Source organism: Anastrepha ludens, chromosome 3 (assembly GCF_028408465.1).
Source record: "Anastrepha ludens isolate Willacy chromosome 3, idAnaLude1.1, whole genome shotgun sequence".
NCBI lineage: Eukaryota > Metazoa > Arthropoda > Insecta > Diptera > Tephritidae > Anastrepha > Anastrepha ludens.
The window spans coordinates 14,897,902-14,920,308 of record NC_071499.1 but is presented as its reverse complement, the minus strand read 5'-3'; the positions used below and the strand labels follow the sequence as shown (position 1 = coordinate 14,920,308).

General features: G+C 36.9%; 2 protein-coding genes across 2 annotated transcripts in view; both read right to left on the bottom strand.

Annotated features, from left to right (window-relative positions):
* Window positions 1–202: 202 nt before the first annotated feature.
* On the bottom strand, window positions 203–21,116 carry LOC128857048 (delta-sarcoglycan). Its single transcript, XM_054092587.1, has 5 exons — window positions 20,139–21,116; window positions 19,769–19,889; window positions 11,312–11,573; window positions 3,407–3,530; window positions 203–939 (listed from the first exon to the last, which is right to left on the bottom strand). The coding sequence occupies exons 1-5, from the start codon at window positions 20,394–20,396 to the stop codon at window positions 751–753; spliced, it is 954 nt and encodes a 317-aa protein (XP_053948562.1). The 5' UTR covers window positions 20,397–21,116; the 3' UTR covers window positions 203–750.
* LOC128857049 (uncharacterized) overlaps window positions 21,046–22,407 on the bottom strand; it is a 73,709-nt gene continuing 72,347 nt past the window's right edge. Inside the window, exon 4 of the mRNA XM_054092588.1 lies at window positions 21,046–21,134. Coding sequence (XP_053948563.1) covers window positions 21,119–21,134 — 16 coding nt within the window. The 3' untranslated portion in view covers window positions 21,046–21,118. The remainder of the gene's footprint in view (window positions 21,135–22,407) is intronic.

Sequence of the window (22,407 nt, the reverse complement as noted above, 5' to 3'; positions counted from 1 at the left end):
TGTTGTATTTACATTTTTTTAATTTTATTTACCTATCGATTTTTTGGATTTGGTAAAACAGTTATTCAAAAAACAAAAAAAAAACAAAAACTTTAATGATTAATTTTGCTAAAAATTATTCCAAAAATTTTGATTAAAATTTTGATTAAAAATTTGAAATTTTTGGTGAAAGTTTGCAAAAACTTCGTAATGGTCATAATTTTTGCCCAAAGTGTGAAAAAACGATTTTCATACTTTTTATAATTTTTGCATAAGGTTTGAAAAGCCGATTCATATCGTGTTTTTGTACAAAGAATTATAAAAAATTAATGCACACTAAATACACAATAAGTAACATAGCCAAATGTGTCCATAACCCCGCACACCTATTTTACTGCCCATGAGTGTACCTTTGAAAGTTCAAAAATTTTTACTCATACTTGCACACAAAACAGTATTTCAAAGTACTTTTTATTTCTCCATAGTTTATGGAACATTTATTTCCTCAACCTTCTATCGTTCCTTAATTACCTGGCCACCGCTGTATATGCTTTTCCTATATTTTACATGCATCATTTTCAACATTTACATCAATATGAATACTACTTTAGCCCCTGCTTGATTTTACCTATACTTAGTCTTAGTGCCTACACATACATACATATCTATTTACTATTTAATTGTTATTAATTCCTCCTTTTTCCTTTATTTTCTCAACATCCGCTCTCCGGAGTGCACTTCTTCCTCATTTTATTGTCTACGTTCGGGCAATCATCTGCAAACGGTACTATCATCTCCGGCGCATATCGAGTGCGGCGCAGCAAGAAAGAGTTTGCCATTCGAACAGGCGCACAGCTGGAAGACACGATGCAAATGGTCACGACTTTGTGGCGCTCCCAACGAAGGCGGTTGCGCTGTACGCAGATTCGGCATAAGGATTTTGGAGGATTCCAAGCGCAGCTGTAGTATATATTTTTTTTTTTGTGTGAAATGTGGGAAGAGAAGAAAAGGTAAAAGATATATGAATATGAGATGGTTTATATGTACATTTAGTCAAATTCCTACCAGAAATTCAATATCTACTTATTTTTTTATTCATTCATATGTGGGAATAACTACGAAAGTGGACTAGATTATGTTAGGTTAACCCGGCTGACATACGACCTTTGGGAACCATGAAATCGTCTAGGTAAAAAAATCGTGAGTTTATCAGTTATTTCACACGGCCTTATTTTAAACTAAATTTATAAAATGTAATTTTTACGATACCATCAAAAAGGATACCATCAGATGGTGGTTGCAATCTTAAAATTATATGGAATACATTTAATGTTAATTAAGAGAATAGCCAAAGCAAAAAAAAATTATGAAATTATGTAACATAACTTGAAAATGACGTGTGCCCCTTTTGAACTACTCGCACATAATAAGCCGATAAACAGAAATCAAGTAGTAACAGAATCAACAAATCATTCGTATTTATTTAACCAGGAGGATATAACTACTCAAATAATATATATAGGTATAATAGCTAACAGTCAAGCTTATGTACAAGATGAAATCCAAAATAAACAAGACTGGCTTCATGAAAATGTTTTTGATGGCCCTATCTTTTTAATGAGTTAGTGCGTTGGAAGTTCTATCTGACTTCCACTGAAAGCCTGAAGATATTCGGTTCAGTGGAAGCGAAGTTATTGCGTCTAAAGTGTCAGTCTGTTTGTGTCATCGGTACAAAAATGAGATTCGAACAAAGAGCTAATATCAAATTTGTATTTAAAATCGAAACATTTGAATTGATGGAAAAAGTTTATGGCGATGATTGTCTATCCCGTTCCAGAGTCCATGAGTGGTTTACACATGCACGTTTTTTTCCGCACAAGTTAACTGAGGACCAAAAATTGCAAGGAATTCAACATTCGAAAGACCTCATTAAAGAGGCGAGATAAGACGGGAACTTCTTTTACAACATCGTAACTGGTGATGAAATGTGGTGCTCTCAACATGAACCTGAAACCAAGCGTGAAAGTGCCGAATGGAAGGCCACAGGGGAGCCACCACCCAACAAATCACCTTTGGAGAAGTCAAAAATCAAGTCGATGATCATTTGTTTTTACGATTCCAAGGGAATCGCCTACAAGGAGTTCGTGCTAATGGGCCCAACCGTCAATGCAATTTTCTATCTTGGCATTGTGAAGCGTTTGTTGCATCCCATTTGTCGATTTCACCCTGATTACCCCGAAGGAGGAAGCTGCGGTTTATTGCATGGAAATGCACCATCTCATCGATCCACTCTTGTGACTAATTTTGTGACTATAAATCGCATTATAACCATCAATCACTCAACGTATTTGCTTGATATCGCTCCCTGTGACTTCTACTTTTCGGAAAATTGCATTTGGTCATGAAAGGAAAACGTTTGGCGTCCGTAGAGGTCATCCAAAAGGCTTCTACCGACATCCTGAAGGGCATTCCGGTCAAGGACCTGAAACACTCTTTCGAAAAGCTTTTAGATCGCGCAAACAGTGTATCAAGGCCAGAGTGGACTATTTTGACTAACTAAACTCGCAGTTATCAGAACAATTCACACATAATTTCCCATTCATAATAAATTTCGCTTAATCAATTTGTTTAGTTTATTAAAATGCAAATAGGGTCTGACTTTTTCGACTTTGGACGTGACATATTTCTATTTTAGTTGATAACTTGAGCTTCCAGGTAGCTTCCTAAAATTTAATTTACTATCGGTTCATGGATGTAACCTTTTAAAAAGGATCCTCGAACAAGATGAAAAGAGCCCAGATCCGGGTGCGCCATCGAAGGTTTTAAAAAAGGTATCAAACTCAGTCTACTTTCATAATTATTGGCGCATATTTATGTAATTTATTTGTAATCTATAGTACTTATAGATACAATAACTGCAAAATGATTTCGGAAATATTATCGTTTTTTGATTACATAATTAAAAAATAAGCAAACCTAATTTTCGCATTCGGCGACCCCGGGTTAGTCTTAAAACCCTATTTTCTCTTTTTCGATGTAATACTTTTCTCTTAATAAATTTCTTAAAATAATTTGGCACTAGTTGTGTGCCTTAAAACCAACATATTTCTACACTAACGGAACTCACGTTAAATTAGAAGTGAACATTCGGTTAATACGCTAAGGTGAAATTGGGAGCCAATAAATGATTGACGAACGGTCAGTACATACAATACGAGTATTTAGATATAAATTCTGCGCTTTTTTGACGAATTACGAGTAGGAGTTTCATTGATTCACTTATTTTTCTCAATATTTGTATTATTCAATTATTAGTCATTAATTAAAGATAATTTTCCTTTTCGAAGATATTAACAAACATTCTTTTTTAATAACATTTTTACAAGTTTATAATAAGATAATTGAATGTTTTTTAAATGCCACTTACACTTCCATCAAGCGCACTCAGTCGCACATCCTTTAGCGCAGTCACTTCGATTGCTCCGGCACGTGATTGCAAATTTATGTCCTTTGCTGCTGTCACCTCCAGCTGACGTGTTGGTGATTCCAGTCTACAGCAAGCAAATAAAGTAGAAATGAAAAAAAAAAATTTAGCAAATTTAGTATTTTACGGAAAAAAGTAAAGAAAAATTCTAAAGCGTCTTTCAAAGATAACGAAATGTAGTGAATATTTCTTAAGCGGTACATATTTGTATGCCATCTTTGACATTTTTCAACAAACAACTAAATTGACGCATCTGGCGTGGAGAAAACCTTCGAATTATTTCAGAAAAATCATTTTGGAAAAGTAATTCGAATGTGAACAACGATTCCAGAGCTGAGACACAAGGTTCGGATAGAGATAGCTGAAGTCAATTCTATAATGTATAAAGTCGGATAGAGACGACGAGCAGCTCATATGTGATTCTGTGCTGATAGATTAAAAATAGATAACAAAAACGCAGATGAGTTCTTTTCACCATGTTGGCTATCACCGCTTAAACTTTGTTAGATATTTAGTTCTAATTTGTTGACATAGAATAAAATAATATTATGTTAAAGTATTAGGCTGATCGGAGGTTATAAGTATTCGACAAACGTTTTTAGGCTTCCAAATGCAATCCTTTCAAGTATATTGCGAGAAACATCTCCTTGAACAAAGGCATTTTAATTTTTGTATTTCTAATAATTCTGTTGTCAGTTATGATGTACACCGCAAAAGAATTCCCAGGTATATACCTACGAAATGAGACTTTCAGCTATTAGTCCATAGATGTCGCTAGGAGTATTTTTAAACATTCCCAAATGTCTTGTTTTTTTCGTCTGTCATCTGTCAACAATATTCAGTTCATTGTTTGTTACGTTTCATGCAAAAATGCATTTTTGTCGCTCTTAAAAATGCCGAATTTCGTGCCTTCAAACTACGATTTGCAGACATCGTTGATTTTCTGTTATCAATTGAAGAAAAACGCTTCTCAAGCTAATCAAATGCTTATAGAAGCTTATAGTGGGCATGTTCTAAGTAGAGCACAGTGCTTCAGGGGGTTTGAAAAATTCCGAAGTGGTGATTTTAGCTTGGAGAACGAGCGTCGTGGTCGGTCACCGAAAAAGTTTGAGGACGCCGAATTGCAACCATTGTTGGATGAAGATGATGGTCAAACGCAAGAAATGATGGCAGAGCAGTTGGGAATGACCCAAAAAAACCATTTCCAAACGTGTGAAAGACATGGGCATGATTTTAAAGGTCGGAAGATGGGTGCCGCATGAACTGACATTGTGACAATGCACCGCCACATCGAACAAGAGCATCCCGGGAATTGGTGGAGACGTACGATTGGGAACCGCTGGTGCATGCGGCTTACTCACCAGACTTGGCGCCTTCCGATTATCATTTGTTTGCGCCGATGGGTGACGCACTTTCCGAGCAGCGTCTCAATTCTCACGAAGAAGCCAAAAAATGGCTCGATGATTGCTTTGCGGCCAAAGACGGCCAATTTTTTTGGCGCGGCATCCACAAATCGCCTGAGAGATGGGAAAAATGTGTTGGGCTTGTTTCGGGGCTTTCAGAAGTTCGTACCTTTGACTCACTTTTCAATATTTTACATGGAATATGTGAAGGGATTTTGTTCAAATATTATATGAATAATAACTAAATGAACTAACACCACCCTTTATACGTATTTGGCTGAGTTCCTCCTACTCCTATTTGTGGTTTGCGTTTCGGTTTTTTTACACAAATGTGGTAACCTACAAATCGGCATATGATGTTTTGTTAAGACCTTCTCCACTGCAGAAATACACTCGGAGGTTTGCCATTGCCTGCCGAGGGGCCTCTGATATTAGAAAAAACTTTTTTATCAATTCGTGTTTTCTGCTCAAGATTTTCAAGCCAGAGCAGTCACGCACCAAGCACTTTGGCTGCAGCAGCCTCTCTTTTACTTTATCTCATTTACTCCTCCAGCAGGTGCCATCTGAAGAGGCACATTTTTGCTGTTCCTTGTCACCCAATATGGGTCACGAACGGTTTAACGTTAAAACACCAACAATTTTGAACCGCAATATTTTCTCCATATTTTCATTTACTTGCATCACTTTGCATCAGCAGGAGTTACATTTAACTTGGTCATTTCAGGTAAGGCTATCTGCAATTCGTTTCTTTCAATTGATTTACGATTTTATTTGTATTTGTCTTAGCATCAGAATTTCTGTGCAGTTGTGCCTTCAACTATTTTTCCCATATTTCATCCATTTGATTTGAAGGAAAATAAATAACTCAGCGCGTTATTGAATTGTGCAGCTGCTGCACTCGAGTACCCAAAACGCATTCTCGCCCACAAGCAATCTCACGCACACACATTTGTGTACCTGTGAATCAATTCAGGCGCAGATTCAGCCGCCAACAAGTCAATATTTCCAGTCAGTGCAATTCACAACTGGCCATTGCAGGCCGACAATTTATTTTGCACACTCGCGCGCATTTGCATGCATCTACGCGGCGTACACCTATACTAGTGTATGTGCACCTGTGCACTGGCGCATATGTATGTGATGATGCGTGGGTGTGCGTTGAGCCTATTTGTCTGTCCAACTTTAAGCGTTTTTTAATATAGTCAACACTTGGCGTGTGGACCTTGCTTGGACATCGGCCAATGCATTGTTGGCTGGCCCAATGTGTTTGTCGTGTGGCATGCATATGTTGCATGTCGTAATTCATGCACAGAAAGATCGACTACTGCAAACAGCTGCATATTTAAAGCTTGGCTGGGATGCAAATGCGCCATGCAAAGCTATTCGCCGCCTGTTTGCTTTCATTGGTTTTTTGCTTATTCTTCAAAGGAAGGGTCCACATTTCTTGATTCATTTATTATAAGTAATTTTACTCGGGATGAGTCAAATACGGTAATATGTCTGTTTTTAAAATGAGATAGCGCGAGCAAAACTCAAGTAACTTTTATGGATTTTTTAGAAAGGTTTATATTGTCAACACTTGGCTTGGTTTCATTTAAGTGACTGTTTCGACTGCCTTCGCAACTCAATATTGAAAACTTTTCAATCTTTTTGACGTATGACTCGAACGTCATCTGCTTTTTTAGAAAAACAACGAATGCATTTATGAAGCAATGCTCTTATTGAATCTCTGACTTAAGGGAATTCCATGTCAAGTGATTCAAGTATTTTGGAAATTGTCATTGATTCTGCTTAAAATTAAATTATTTTTAGGCTGGAATATAATAAGAAGTCAATTAAAAAAAATTATTAAAAAAATTGTTAGTGAGATAAGCAAAGGACTATCCTGAAATTGGGAAATCGTTTAATGAACTGAGATTTATGTCTAGAAATAGAAATGTTTGGAAAACTTTTGTTGAATCCTTAAGCCCCTAAAGAAGTATGGAATAATAATAATAATAATTTTGAGATATTTTCACCGATGTCAATTTTGGTATAGAATTTTTCAAAGTAATTTTTATGTGTTTCTTAGAATAAAATATACCTCTCCAAAAATTTTTGGAACACATTTTTTTTCTCTGTTGATTTTGAAAAACCTTCCTCTTCAGATTAACAAAAAAACTTGGCATTTCGTTAATTTTTTTATATATTTTTACAACAACATATGTCTCTCAAACTAATTTTTTTGGAACAAAATTATATGTTTTGTTAGAAATTTTTCAGAAAAAATCTTTTTTTTTTGTTGTTTTTGAAAACTATACCTCTGCAGAATAAACAAAAAAAAAAATTGTGTTAATAGCTGAGACTGTGCTCCGCAATCCCTGTAATCTATCGATTCAGAATGGAGTCCCCATATGGTTTAGAGTTTCACAAAAGGAGGGGCCTACAGTTTTAAGCCGACTCCGAACCGTGACAGTTTTTTTTATCGGGAGTTTTTTATTTAGCTACGTACAGAAAATCAGTGAAAAATATTGCTACAGAGAAGTGAAAAATACTGCTGCTGCTATTCCCAAAGCAAAAAAATATTTTTCAAAAAACCAAAAATATAAAAAACCAAATTTTCGAAAAATTCTTAACACAGAAATAGTTTTTTACAGAAGTATTTTTCGAAAACAAAAATCTAGAGGTATATTTTATGTATTTAAAAAAAACCGAAACACAACTTTTTTCAATGTATATTTTATCTAAAAAAATTAAAATTTATAAAAATCATTAAAATAACCGAAAATATTTCACTTTAAGAAGTCGTTCCCAAAATCACAAAAAAAAAAACCAAATTTCACAAAAATTCTTAACAAAAAACTACAGGCAAAAAACTATATAAAAAGAAAAAGAAAAAAATATAAAAAAATTTTCCGAAAATTCTGAAGAAAGAACTACAGAGAAAAGAAAAACATAAAAATACATAAAAAGAAAAAGAAAACAATTTAAAAACACTTCCTAAAAATTCTGAAGAAAGAAATATAATTTTTTTTTAAATAATTAAAATAAATAAAACAAATAATAAAAAAAATAATTAAGGGTATATTTTATGTATTAAAAAATACCAAATTTATAAAGATCCTAAAAATGAGCAGGAATATTCAGCTTAAAACAGTTGTTACTAAAATCGCAACAGAAAAAAACAAAAGTTCCCAAAAATTCTGAACGTAGAACTACAGGGGAAAAATATATAGAAAAAAAAATATAAAAAAAAAGTATAAAAAAAATTTCAAAAAATTCTGAACAAAGAAATATACATTTTTTCTAAAATACAATAATTAAAAATTTTTAAAATCATAAAAATAACCGAAGGTATTTCACTCTAAGTCGTTAGCAAAATCACACAAAAACCAAATTTCCCAAAAATTCTGAACGAAGAACTACAGAGGGAAAACAAAAAATAAATAAAAATATATAAAAAAAAATTCCCGAAAATTCTAAACAAAGAATTGCGGAGAAAAAAAAATAAAAATAAAAAAAGTATATTAAAAAATTTTCAAAAATTCTGAACAAAGAGATACCAATTTTTCCCAAACATAATTTTTTTCAATATATACTTTATCTTGAAGAAAAATTTATAAAAATAACCGAAGATATTTCACTTCAATAAGTCGTTACCAAAATCAGAAAAAAAACTAATTAAAAAAAAAAATTCTGAACAAAGAACTACAAAGGAAAAAAATATAAAAAAAAAAATTTAATTATACAAAACAATTCTAACCAAAGAAATATTAATTTGTTCATATAATAGTTTCTTTAAAGGTATAATTTATCCTAACCAAATAGTTTATAAAAATCTTAAAAAGAAACGATGATATTTCGCTTTAAAAAGTCAGTACCAAAATCACAAAAACAACACCTAATTTCCCAAAAATTCTGAAAGAAATGAAATAAAGTTTTTCAAAAAAAACAAACAAATTTTTTAAAGATATAAATAAAAAAAAAATAATAATAATTTATAAGAATCCCAAACGGACCCGAAGATATTTCTCTTTAAAAATGTCATTATCAAAATCATAAAAAGAAGGAAATTTCCCAAAAATTCTGAATAAGAAATATAAGTTTAAAAAAAAAAGTTCTTTGTATTATAACTTTAATTTATTAATTTAATTTATTTAATCTTTATATTATAACTTTAATTTATCATACGAAAAAAATTTATAGAAGTCCTAAAAAGAATCGAAGGTATTTTTCTTTAGAACAGTCGTTACCAAAATCACGAAAATAAAAACAAATTTGCCAAAAACTCTGAACAAAGAAATGTAATTTTTTCTAGAAAATTTTTTTTAAAAAGTATATTTTATCCTGAAATAAAAACTATACAAATTCTAGAGGGAACCAAAGATATTTCACGTGAAAAATTCGTTACCAAAATCACAAAGATAACACCTTTAAAAATTTGTTTTTGTAAAAAATTGTATTTCTTTGTTTAGAATTTTGTTTTTTTGAAGTGAAACTTTTTTAGGCGCATCGGGGGCCCCAAGGCAGATTGAAAATAGACGAGTGAAACGGTAAGTTCGGAGCGTTACCGAAATCCGTCAAATGGGCGGGGCCAAGGAGCAGCTGCTCCTTCCCACTCTCGCCTATTCGCTCTCTCTGTCGCTCTCTCGCATCGCAAGCGCTGAACGATGTGAGGGAGCCACCGAGACACGCCGAAATGTATATAGCACACAAGTAAGCATTGAAGTAGACTGGCGATATGCAGGCAACCGACAATCGACAACCGACAACGGGTATTATAGATAGCCATAGCCCGTGCAAATGAGTGCCGTGTGTGAGTATCAGATAAAGCTCCGATTGAATGTGTGTAAGCGGGAAAGCAATAAGAAACTGCTGTGAAGTAAATAGATGGCAGGTATGGAGGGGACGAAGCGATACAATGAGTGCGTTTGCCAAACGAGTGACGATAGTTGAAGTAGAAGGTTGTAAAATGACATTTCAACCGTTTCGGTGATCAAAGCAAATTGATTAACGCGCCAAAAGTAGGCAAAAAATACCATTGGAAGTGCAAAGAAATGTCAGCGTCAAGTGCAACACTGCACCCAAGTGTCAAATAAGGACAAAAATAAATAGTACAAATTTATGTGGAGTGATATAGAAAAAAAAATATGAAAACCTGAATTTAACACGAGAGAGGGGGGAGAGATCTAAACCGGGGCTCCCATACATGGAACAACCAACTTAGAAGTTTCACTTCTACCGTGCGTGAGTCTGACAGACCCTAGTTTTTTTTCTGAAATTCTGAATAAGACAAAATATACACTGAAAAAATTTATATTTTTTTGTTCAGAATTTTTCGGAATGTTTTTTTATATATTTTTTTTCTGTAGCTCTTTGTTCCGAATTTTTGGAGAATTTGTTTTTTTCTTTTGGGATTTTGGTAATGACTTTTTAAACTAAAATATCTTCGGTTCCGTTTAGGATTTTTAGAAATTATCTGTTTTTTTTTTATAAAATATATGTACTTTAAAAAAATCTTGTCTTTGTTAAGAATTTTGGGGAAATTTTTTTATTTTTTTTTGTGATTTTGGAATGACTTTTTTAAAGTGAAATGTCTTCGGTTCTTTTTCGCATTTTCATACTTTTCTTTCTTATATATTATATATTCTATATTTTTTATAAAACGTACCTTTAAAAAATTATTTTTGGAAAAAATTTATATTTACATATTTGTTCAGAGTTTTTGTAAATTTGTTTTTTTTTCTGAGTTTGGTAACGACTTTTTTTAAGTGAAATACCCTCGGTTTTTTTAAGAGTTTAAAATTTATTTTAAGTGAAATATCTTCGGTTACTTTAAGATGTTTATAAATTATTTTTCTTACTTATTATTACTTATTTTTTTTAATACATACCTTTAAAAACTTTCTTTTGGAAAAAAAATTTTTTTTGGAAAATTTCTTTATTCACAATTTTTGGGAAACTTGGTTTTTTTGTGATTTTGGCAAATAAAAATATCCGAAGATACTTCACTTTAAAAACTCGTTACCAAAATCACAAGAAAAAGCCAAATTTCAAATATTAAAAAAAAAAATTAAAAAGGTATAAATAAAAGAAAATAATTTATAAAAATCCTAAACGGAACCCAAGATATTTTTTTTTAACAGTTGTTACCATAATTTTTAACATTGAAAAAATCTTAATTTACTTAAATTTTTTTATTTTAGTTTACTTCTTATTATATTCCAGCCTAAAAATAGTTAAATATTGAACAAAATTGATGGCAATGCTTAAAATGTCTGGACCATCTGCCATTGAATCGCTCTTAAATCTTACAAAAACTTGTGAATCTCTTCGGATTTGGAGCAAAAATATATTTTTGCTGTTTTCATATACACACAAATTCCTCTCCACTACATTTTCTTTCCGATTTTTCAACTTTTTTAATATTTTTTTGTTTTTGTTTCTTTTGCTTTCGCATACTCACCTCAGCTCGCGCCCCGGTTCGGCGCGTACATGTGGCGTTTGTATGGATTCCCGAAATATGGCGCCACCTTCGCCGTCAATTCGCAGCGCGTGTGCACCGATTGTGACTTCATTTTGATTTACAGAAAATAAATTTCGTCCATTGGTGTCATTGATGCGAATTTCCTTCGCCAGGCATTCGAGCTTGTCGTGCCCAAGAAATAAATGATTCTCCAGCATGCCATTCGCGTCACGTGTATTGATTGAAAAATTACGTGATGATTCTGTTGATGATATTCGGTTGCCGCAAGGTGAGGTACGCGCGAATGTTTTAACCGCAGCAAACCGTGCGGGAGTGGCAGTCAATTCCCAATTCCCAATGGGGTTGTAGGTGTGCGCGGGCATGTGCGGTATGATGTCAATGTTTGATGTTTGGTCGTGCAGTTTTTTGTGCCATTTTTGTTATTTGTTTTTTGATTCGGTTGTTTCGTTGTTGAATTACGGCATTGGGGCGATGACATCCACGCGGGCGCAGGAAAATTATAAAGAAATATTACAAGGTAAATATGAGTGAGATTTGTAAGTGCAGATAGTGAAAGCAAATACACAAATGTCAGCTAAATATGTAATATAAATGGCAATAAATAAAAGGTGAGTAGGTGCACGTACGCCCAAAAACGCCACATAACAAATGTCGCACAATAAGGCTCAGCCACAATCTGTTCGCGCACAAAGCCAAAAACATACGCGTGTAGAAGAAAATGTTAGGAAGATATCTTTTTTCTTACAAATATGCAGGCAGACCGCAAGATTAGTGTGACATGATAGCGGAAACGGAAATAAAATTTTTGCCAGCACGTTTCTGCAAGTCACGGGCAGCCAACTATGGCTGCACGATACTGCACGCAGTTAGCACAGCGAGCGTAGGAAATTCGCTCCACCATCTATCTAGTATTCATAGTAGTAACTCCTCAACAGCCCCCAACCCCGTTGCGGACATGTAAAACGATGAACAAATTTAGAGAACGCAGTCAGGCCACTCAGCTGGAATTGTCGCTTTGCCGACATGCACCCACTTCAGTCATCTTATCTGCGTAAAGGTTGGTTTACTTTGCCGTCGTCGACTTTTCATACCTTAACGTTGTCATTAGGTGAAAATCCCATCTGTCTTTCTCCACTTTTATCTGTAATTGTGCATCGCAGTCGTCGTCGCACACACCTTCGTAATACTCACAATTCACTCACAAATACACTCTCAAATATGTACATGGAAACTTGTATTTAGTTGTGGTAGAGTGTATTCGTGCGTTGCGGTCGAAAGCATCATTTCGATTCTTGTTCTTATTCACATACTTTCAGCGTCCTTTGCATTGCGTTGAGTGCACAAAGATTTATTTGTGGCGAGTTGTAATTTTTTCTTGCAGTATCACAATTTCATCTTTATTTTTTAGACGTCTTGTAATTTTTTTGGGGTCAGATTTTTGTGCGAATGAAATATGCAGCTTGTGGCGAAGGTTAAAGCAGCTGCAATATTACTTTTTGACTTTTAAATTTTCGTGCTTTGAGTTTCACTCTGGGTAATATTTTTATCTGTTTGACAGCATTCGGTGTGCGGGCTGATTGTAATAAAAATCGTGAGATACAACTTTTATAAGAAGTAATTTCGTATGCTGGGTGAGGACAATTTGAGGCAGTATGGAAGAGGCTGATTGGAAACCGTAGACAGCAAGGCTTATCAGACACATTGGAATTGGTATGGCATAGAGAGAGGGAGTCATTTACCTAGGAGTCATGTGTAGATGGATGCTGGAAAGCTGGAAGCTTGACTCGCAAAATTCAAATTTAGAGTTCGGTTAAAAAAAAAACTTAAATGCTGTTAAATAGGAGTATCCTTTTCGCAATACGCGTTGAGCAATTTGTTAGTTTTGTGAGAAATTTAAAAAGCGTATGTTGTTTTACAAAATGTGTTCCGCGTATGAAAAGCGATTTGAAACAGTGAGGACGCTTACGTGCAGAATACCTCAAATGCCGAAGCACTTGAAAAAAGAATTGCAAGCGCTAAGGCAAATGTAGAACAAAATAATGAGTCTTCTCCTTCGACGGATAGTTGCACACGGCGGTCCTGGTGTACTACTGATAAACAACAATTGCAACGAACTGTTAAGCATCCAGTGAATATTGATTTTTGGAGAGGCTTCGCTGAAACAGGGTTTGGCTGTTCAACTTATATGACGATTGACATTTTTTAAAATTCTATATACACGAAGAAGCGAGTTCATTAAGGTCAGCCTGGAGTCTAAGCACATCCTCTGTGCTTTTTATTGAGGCAAACATTTTTAAGTCGTCTGCATATAAGAGATACCTGGGAAAAGAAATGCATCTGCGGATCTCATTTATAAATATGACAAAAGTAGGGGCTAAAAACCCTACCTTGGGATACCCCAGAAGTGCCAATGAAGAATGCAGAAGATTCTCCCCCAATTGTTACAATACAACAACATAGAAGGAAACCAAGTGAAAACCTAAACAGCTCAGTTTACACAAAAGAATTCTATGTGACACAGAGCCAAAGGCCTTGGAGAAATCATCGTACATGCAATCAACTTCAAGTCCAGACGAAAATGATTCTACAAAATATTCATTGAAAACGGTCAGATTGGAAACAGTGGAGCTACCTTTTACAAAATCATGCTGGTTGGAAAAAATTATACTTTTTGGGGTAAAGTGTAATTTTTTCATAATAATAGCTTCGAGTAATTTGAAAGTAGTGACAAGTTTGAAATTGGTCTATATATTACATACATCACTAATATATTGCCGATTCTAAGATGAACTGTGGTGTGGGAGCTGGTCTTTATTCGCGGCTGCACAAATTATCCAAATCTATTCGACTTCCTGACTATGCCAGCGTTTTCTAGGCAGAACTACTATATATCAATCAGAGAAGCGTGCAAGCATGACAAGCCTACAGAATAATAATCAGTTTGACTTTTTCATTTGAGATGTCCTGAAGAGCCAAAATGCTGTTGACAAGCCACCTTTTTCTTTTTTTTTTAAGACGATTACTTTGGTGCCATACTATTACAAAAACATCTGTCAAAAAACAAAAATGTTTTTGTATACTATTTAATGTCAGTAATGACATACCATAAAATCAAAACGATCGCGTTTTAGTTGCTTAAAAAAAAATTCCTAAACAATATCTATAAAAAATGAGTATTTGACCAGACTACTTCCTTCAGCGCCATTTTTAAAATTATTAAAATTAAAAAACATTTTTTTTTTTAATTTTGTATGTAAAAGAAGTTAAATAAAAGCCCTGAAAATTTAAATCTCTTTTTTCACTTGTTTAATTGCAAAGAAATTCGTCAAAATACCCAAAATTTTCGAGCTATAGACCACCTGGACCCCTTAGGAGGAGAGTGCGCTACTTTAAAAACCAGACGAACAGCACTTGGTTGCATCGCGCAGGTCTTGTTGGCTTTTATGAAGTCCCAAAACGCTTTCGGACATGACTTAATATTATTCTCAGTACGAAGATTTAAATTACAATGAAGAAGTTTATTTGGGCAATGGAATTCATTTAAAAAATACTAATATTTAAGGCGAAGATGATAGATGTCGGAGAAATTATCTACATGCGCCATTTTTTTTGTATTGCTCTAAGAAAAAACTAATATATAATAGAAAAAATAAATAAATTACACAGTCTTTCACGTACATTAAGTGACTTTTTTCAAGGCTCCGACGGCAAATGTGTCACGTGATGACTTGATAAAATATTGAATACACAATCACAGATTTGTTGAGCGTAGGTGTAGAATTTTAGGTGTAGAAGAACAACAATGAAAACAAACAGACATTAACTAGAAACTGACAAACAACCTGTGGTATTAAGGGACGGCTGACGTTTACAAGAAATATATGCACCTTCATCTGTTATAACGTATTCATTCAAATACAGTCAGCGGCAAAATAAAGTGTACACCACATATTGACAAGTTATTTATTTCCTTATTAAATTATTTATTATTTTTGTTTTTTTTTAATTTCAATATTTTTTTTTAAACTATGGCGGCCGCCGTAGAGAATGGGTAGGTACGTGACTGCATTCCGTGTACGTAGGTTCGAGTCTCCATGCATGAAATACCAGAATGAACAAAAAGTTTTTTCTAATAGCGGTCGCCCCTCGGCAGGCAATGGCAAACTTCGGAGTGTATTTTTGCCATGAAAAATCTCCTTAAAAGAAAACATTAGCCATTCGGAGTCGGCTTGAAACTTTAGGTCGCGCTATTTGTGGAACAACACCAAGACGCACGCCGCAAATAGGAGAAGGAGCTCGGCAAAACCACTAACAGAAGTGTTGTCGTTGTTGTTGTTGAGGTGGGTGAGTACTTGTAATAAATTGTCTTAATTAGTGACTAGCGCAGTTTATTACCATGAGTCTGGCTGCATGATCCCTTACCTTCCAGTGACCTGTAAAGGTTGCAGTAAAATGTGAAATGTTTGAGCGAGAGTATCCTAACAGTGTTGTACCACGGGCATGTTTTTCTTGTTGTAGTGCATGTAGTTAATTGCTTCCACCTTCTTTCGGCTAAAGCAAAGTAGTGTCGTGCATTGTGAAACTAGTTTGGATGAAATGGAGTTGGAGTCTAAGGCCTTGATAGCTGCTTGCGCCAATTTCTTTGTAGTGTTTCAGTGATTCGCAAGCTTCCCTGATTGCTAATAGTCCTGTCTGGAACCTGCTGGCATAGTCAGGAATTGATTTAGATAAGTTGAGTGGTTCCGAATAGAGGCGAGCTCCCACACCACAATTCATCTTAGAGCCGTCAGTGCAGATTTCGACATGAAATCTATCAATCACTTTCCTTTTCCTCCATTCGCCTCTCGGTGGAAATCGTACCGTAAAGTCTTTCTTGAAGTTAAGGTCGGGGATTGTGAAGTATAATCTCCCGAGTCCCCAAGAATCTCACTGGGCAGTTTGAGTATTATTTTTATAGCTGCTTTCGAAGCATAAACAATTCTAACCCGCTCTAAGAATAAATCATTACTCCGAAGATTTTTTTCGAGGTACATATGTGAAAATCAATTCGCTTTAAGAGTAAAGGCGAGCCAACTGTTTCATTTATATTATCGAAAACAAAGCAGAGTGACAGTATACTTCTTCTACTTTCTAACGATTTTAAGTTTACTAATGCACACCTTGCATTGTAAGAAGGAATCGGATCAGTGAAGTTCAACGATCTGAGTGCAAAACAAAGACATTTCTTTTCAACTCTGTAGATGTGGCACTGATGATAAGGCCACTAAATAAAGACGGCATACTCCAACATGGATCCTACGAGGGAAATAAATAGTGACTTCAAAGAATAAGGATCCGTAAAGTCGGAAGCGAACCGCCGAATGAAGGCTAGTGTAGAATACGAATTGACGATGACAAAATTTAAATGACGAAGAAACTGAAACGTTGATTATACCTCAATCAGTAATTTCATTAGGAGTAGTAAAGCGCGAGTTCTTTATATAATATGAGGTAGAGATTAAATGTTTTAACTTAGAAAATTACACATGATCGCATTTCTTAATATTTAATTGAAGTAGATTCCTATCGCACCATGCCGCGACGTTGTTGAGACCTAATTGAAGATAATATGAATCAGACAGGTTTAGTGTAGTTTTAAAAACTTTAAAGCCATCTCCATATAAAAGAAACTTAGAGAATTGGTTGGTTGAGCCCCATCTATGCGAGCTGCGTAGCCAGGGGCTATATACCTAGATCATGGAGGTCCGTGAGGGTTGTCTTTATACCCAAGGCAGGCAAGAGCTCGCATGTCTCCCCTAAGGACTTCAGGCCAATCAGTCTCTCATCTTTTTTACTGAAAACCCTACTCTGGCGCTCAACGCAATGTTAAATGTGGTACCCGTAGACATCGCAGGCAGAATTGCCGCTACACGTACCGCAATCAGACTGAGGGGATGGAGCTATAAGCTCAACTTCACTTATCGGCACTTAAGCATCCTTAGAAACTGCGAGTTCATCCCTCTGTCAACAGACCAGTGTATACCCTCGTTTAGTCCAACCGGAACATTCTCCACTCACATCCCGTCAAGGGAAGAGTGGACGGAGGGCTACACTTGGGAGCAGGGCCTGGTGAACTTGTTCACGGATCGATCGAAGTTCCAAGGAAAGGTTGGCGGAGGAGTCTTTTGCGAGGAGCTCCCCATCAGACTCAAATTCAGGTTACCGGACCACTGCAGTGTGTTCCAGGCAGAGGTAGCCGCAATCAAGGAGGCTGCTCAAATGCGTACTAACAGTCGAGAAAGTAAATATTTACTCCGACAGACAAGCGGCAATAAGGGCCCTCGGGTCGATGACGGTGCATTCGGAATTGGACAAGGAATGCTTGACCTCACTTTCGACTGCATCCGAATTCTTTGACATCAGCCTCATCTGGGTTCCTGGTCACAGCGACATTGCGGGAAACTGTGAGGCGGATGAGCTAGCCAGAAAAGGGGCATGTGAGGTGATTTCCCCGCGAAGGGAGAGAATTGGGATCCCCCTGACTACCTGTGGTCTGCTCCTGGAAAGATGGGCATCGCACCAACTCAGCGAGTGCTGGGCAAGTACACAAACTTGTAAGGTTGCGAAATCCTTCTGGCCACGTGTGGATTGGAGGCGCTCGGGCAAGCTTCTGAGGCTGGCAAAATATCAGCTCTCCAATCTAGTGGGTTCTCTCACAGGACAAAATGCGCGAGGACTGCATGCTGTCAGACTTGGAATCACCTCGAGTCCTTTTTGCGCTGGATGTATGAAGGATGAGGTGGAATCATCTCAGTACCTTCTCCAGGCTTCTTGGCTCTTACTTGTTTGACACGCCTGCTGATATAGCTGGCGCTGACATTAAAAATCTGATGAATTTCATCAGCAGCATAAAGCGGTTGACGCAAACATAGTCATCGTTCGTAATCCACACGCTCCTAACCATCCCATCACCACCTCTCCCCGCCCTCTCCCTGCATCCCATCGGTCTTTCCCATTCACCTCACCTCCTTCAAAATGGTATCACAAAGGACGAATCTTTCTTTTTCCAAGTGTGCTCACTCCCTGGGCAACCATACCAACCTAACCTAACTTAGAGAATTGAAAACATTCAGATATGTCATTAATAAAAATTACAAAGAACAAAGGGCCCAAAACGCTGCCCTGAGGGACACCAGAAGAGGCAATAAAAGAATAAGAATATACATTATCGGTAACAACTACACATTCACAATTGAAAAGGTACGACTTTATCCATTTAAGCAAACTAGCAAAGTAGTAGTGAAACCCAAAATTCATTAGTTTAGAGATTAAGGTTGACTGGCAGACTTTATCGAAGGCCTTGGAAAAATTCGTATAAACTACATCAGCTTTAAGGCCATTATTGAAATCCAACGTACAAAAGTCTGAGAAAACAGCAAGATTAGTGATAGTTGACCTACCAGCCATAAAACCATGCTGATTACTTGATATATTACGTTTTACAGCGAAGTATAATTTTCGTTTTACAACACACTCAAAGAGCCTTGAAACCGTTGAATGTTCGGAAATAGGTCTGTTGTTCGCGATGTAATTCCCAGCTTTAAATATAGGTTAAGGTTTCACAGGTTAAGCCACTAGCAACTTCCATCTGCTTCCACATCTAAAAAATAATTTATGCTTGAAAAGTATTTTCATCAAGTGATGAGGTCTTAACAGCTGTGGACCGTATTTTGCAGCCCTTCCAGATTCTCACTTCAGGGATGGAATTTATTAATAGGAATCGCGTTGGAAGAAATGCATTGATCTCTCGGTGCAGGGAGACTATACTAAATATGCATTTCAGATAAAATTGTGTTTTTCTTATCGAACCGCAGAACTTTTTGAGTAACCTAGTATACGTTGTATTGGGACGCGATACTTCGGAGTAGTTTCTACGCTTCTAGCTAGATTTAAAAATAAAGAAATAAATAGTAAAAATTATGAGGTGTACACTTTACTTTGACGCTGTCTGTGTGTATGTATGTATGTGCGTAAGTGGTAGTGGCAATAGGCATTTAGCAGCATAATCTTAACATTAGTAAATTTACGCAAAATGAATATTAATAGGGACATAATCATAATAAATTACGTGCGCAAATATCTTATCTAGCCGTGACGTTATCGGACAAACATTATCCGACTAAATATTTGCATACACACACACACACACACGTAGATTTATTCATTTGCGTGTTAATGCACGTTTGCGTGTGTGTATGTGATTATTTGGCATGCTGGCGGCGTACAAATTGCTGCAAATCACAGGCAAAGAAATTTGCATATCATTCGCACACACACAGGCCTACTTATACGTTCCTACGACTGTGTATGAAATATATCACACACACATAGAAAGCAATAAAATTTATGTGATTATTCGTATATTTATCGTGGCGTGCATGTGTCGCCTGTACTCACCTATCGCTATCGGCTGGCCGTGCCTGGAGCGTATTGTCGATGCACGCAGCATATCCATTATGAGCGCTTGACCGGTTAGTTGTATGCCGCCTGGCACTATCTTCAGCTGCCCCATGCCATCCTGCAATGCATAGACGTGATGACGATGATAAGACAAAAACCATTGAAGGTCAATTAACAACAATTGTGGCAAGTAATGAGGCAAATACCTGTATGTATTGAGGTGCCTACTTTGGTATGGTTGATGTCAACTGGTCAAAATGGATTGCGCCGGATCGACCGGGTGACAACAACCAAACAACGATTGTTTAATACATGTGTGTGTGTGTATGTGTGTGCCGCTTTGATGTTGCATGCTTGTGCTACTCACCGTTGTGAATTCCATCACCTTCAGTATCCACAGCGTCAACACCAAATTCGTGATGATGAGCAGCATCAGCAGCACTAGCAAGCCATACAGGCACTTCTTACGCCACCCCACCAACTCTAAGTGTGCGCCCAAACTGTCCATGAATGCGCTGTTACCTTTGTGCAGTGTACTGTTGTTATTGTTGTTGCTGTAATTGCTGCTATTGCCACTACCGCTACCATTCGCACTGCCACTGCCACCAGCAGCGCCTGTGGGCATTCTCTTTGGCAACGCCTGCTGTTGTAGCCGTGATTGCTGTTGATGTTGTCGTTGAGCCGGTTTCACCTTGGGTGTGGCACGTTGTCGCTTATTTTGGCCGTTTAGTTGTGAGTTTGTGAACGCCACCAGCGGCGATTTACTTGTGTGGCTGCCCACTAAATCGAGTTTGTCAGCGGCATAAGCAGCAGCACGTGGCAATGGTTTTGTTGTTGCTGTTGTTGTTGTTGTTGTTGTGACGAAACGTGGTAACGTGTGGTGGTGGTGTGGCGTGCGTATGTTTGTCGCTGTTGTTGTTAGGTTGTCAATGTGACACCCACCAGTGCCCCCACTGGCACCTGCACGAAGACCTAAAATATCGTCAACAATCGCCGGATTTGTCGTTTTCGTTGCTTTTGGCGCCCCAATACCATTCAACACAACCGAAGTGTTCGTTGCTGGTGCATGTTGCACATTGCCACCCTGAACGCTAATGCGGCTTGGGGATTTTGAGTTCAATTGTTGTTGTTGTTCTATTGGTAGCGAATTATTAATTACCGCTGTTTGATTGTTGTAACAGTTATTGTTGTTGTGTAATTGATGTTCGAATTGTTTTTGTTGTTGCTGCTTTTTGCGCTTAAATGTTGCAGTGGGTGATGTGAATTGAAAAGTTGCTGTTGTTGCTGTTTTTGCTGTGTCCAATTGCAGATCAATTGCCACTTTGGAGACTCTCTGTTGTTTTTGTATTACATCTGGTGATTGCTGCGAAAGAATGTGGTCACAAACTTTAGTATTATCGTTGGCTATGGGCAGTGCGGTGGTCATTGGCGTAAAACCATTTTGTTTGCTGCGTTTGAGTGAACATGAAAAATGATGAGGCAAGATGTTGTGGGTGTAGCAGGTTGATGTTGCATGCTCGGGATGTGGTGTTAAATGCATTGAAGTTATTTTGTTAGTGAAAGCCAATGACATTGGAGGGGCCATGGCAATGTTGCAGTGATTACATTGTGGATTTGGTCGATGAAGGTGATGGTCAGATGTCGAATGATCCGAAAATATTGCATGCGAGAATAAAAGTTTGAGGTTAAAAAAGTGACTGTGAGCGAAAAGCTAAAAGTAATTAGTTCAAAATGTTAATTCTATAGACTGTATACTGTAAATAATAATCTTTTAAAATGCATTTATTTGTTTACTTTCTTTATTAATTTTATTTCATTTTATTTCGTTTATTTCAAGTCTAAAACTTACGTTAGGTTGGGTAGTAGTGGATGCCCAGAGAGTGGGCCCACTTGGACGAAAGAAGTTTGGTTCATCCTTTGTGATGCCATTGGAAGAGGGGGAAAAGAGGTGAAGGAAAAAACGATAGAACGAAAAGGAGAAGGTTGGGGGTGGGTTGAGTATTTGTAGACTATGAACGGTGACTAATTTGCGGTTGTGTTAGCCTCTTTATACTGCTGACGAAGTTCATAAGATTTTTTATATCAAGACCTGCTATATTAGCAGGCGCAGAAAAGAAGTGAGAACCAAGAGGCTTAAATCTTAGTCCCGCGAGAGCTGACAGCTAGGGAGCAGGTGTTGAGATGATTCCATCTCATCCTCCATACAGCTGACGCAAAAAGGAATCGAAGTAATTCCGAGTCTCACGGCGTCTATACCCCGCGGACAGTGCCCCGTGAGGATGCCAAGTAAATTTGAAAGATGAGATTTTGTCATCCTCGAAATATCCCTATCCAAACGTGGTCAGAAGGACTTCGCGACCTTACACGCTCGTGTACTTGCCCAGCGCTCGCTGAGTTGGTGTAAAGTTCATCCTCCCAGAGTACAGCGCAGGTTGTCAAGGTGGTTCCGGTCCTCTCCTTTCGCGGGCACACTACCTCACAGGTCCCTTGTCTGGTCAGCTCGTCGGCTTCGCAGTTTCCAGCAATGTCACTATTACCAGGTAGCCAAATTATCCTTATGTCGAAGATTTCTGATGCAATCGAGAAAGGGACCAGGCATTCCCTGACCAGTTTCGAATGCACCATTATAGAGCCTA

Coding starts and splice junctions, on each gene's coding strand:
- LOC128857048 (XM_054092587.1), bottom strand. CDS start 20,396: ATGCCCACAGGCGCTGCTGGTGGCAGTGGCAGTGCGAATGGTAGCGGT. Junction 19,890..20,138: donor AGGTGATGGAATTCACAACG/GTGAGTAGCACA, acceptor TATGCATTGCAG/GATGGCATGGGGCAGCTGAA. Junction 11,574..19,768: donor CGGCCAGCCGATAGCGATAG/GTGAGTACAGGC, acceptor TATCATCAACAG/AATCATCACGTAATTTTTCA.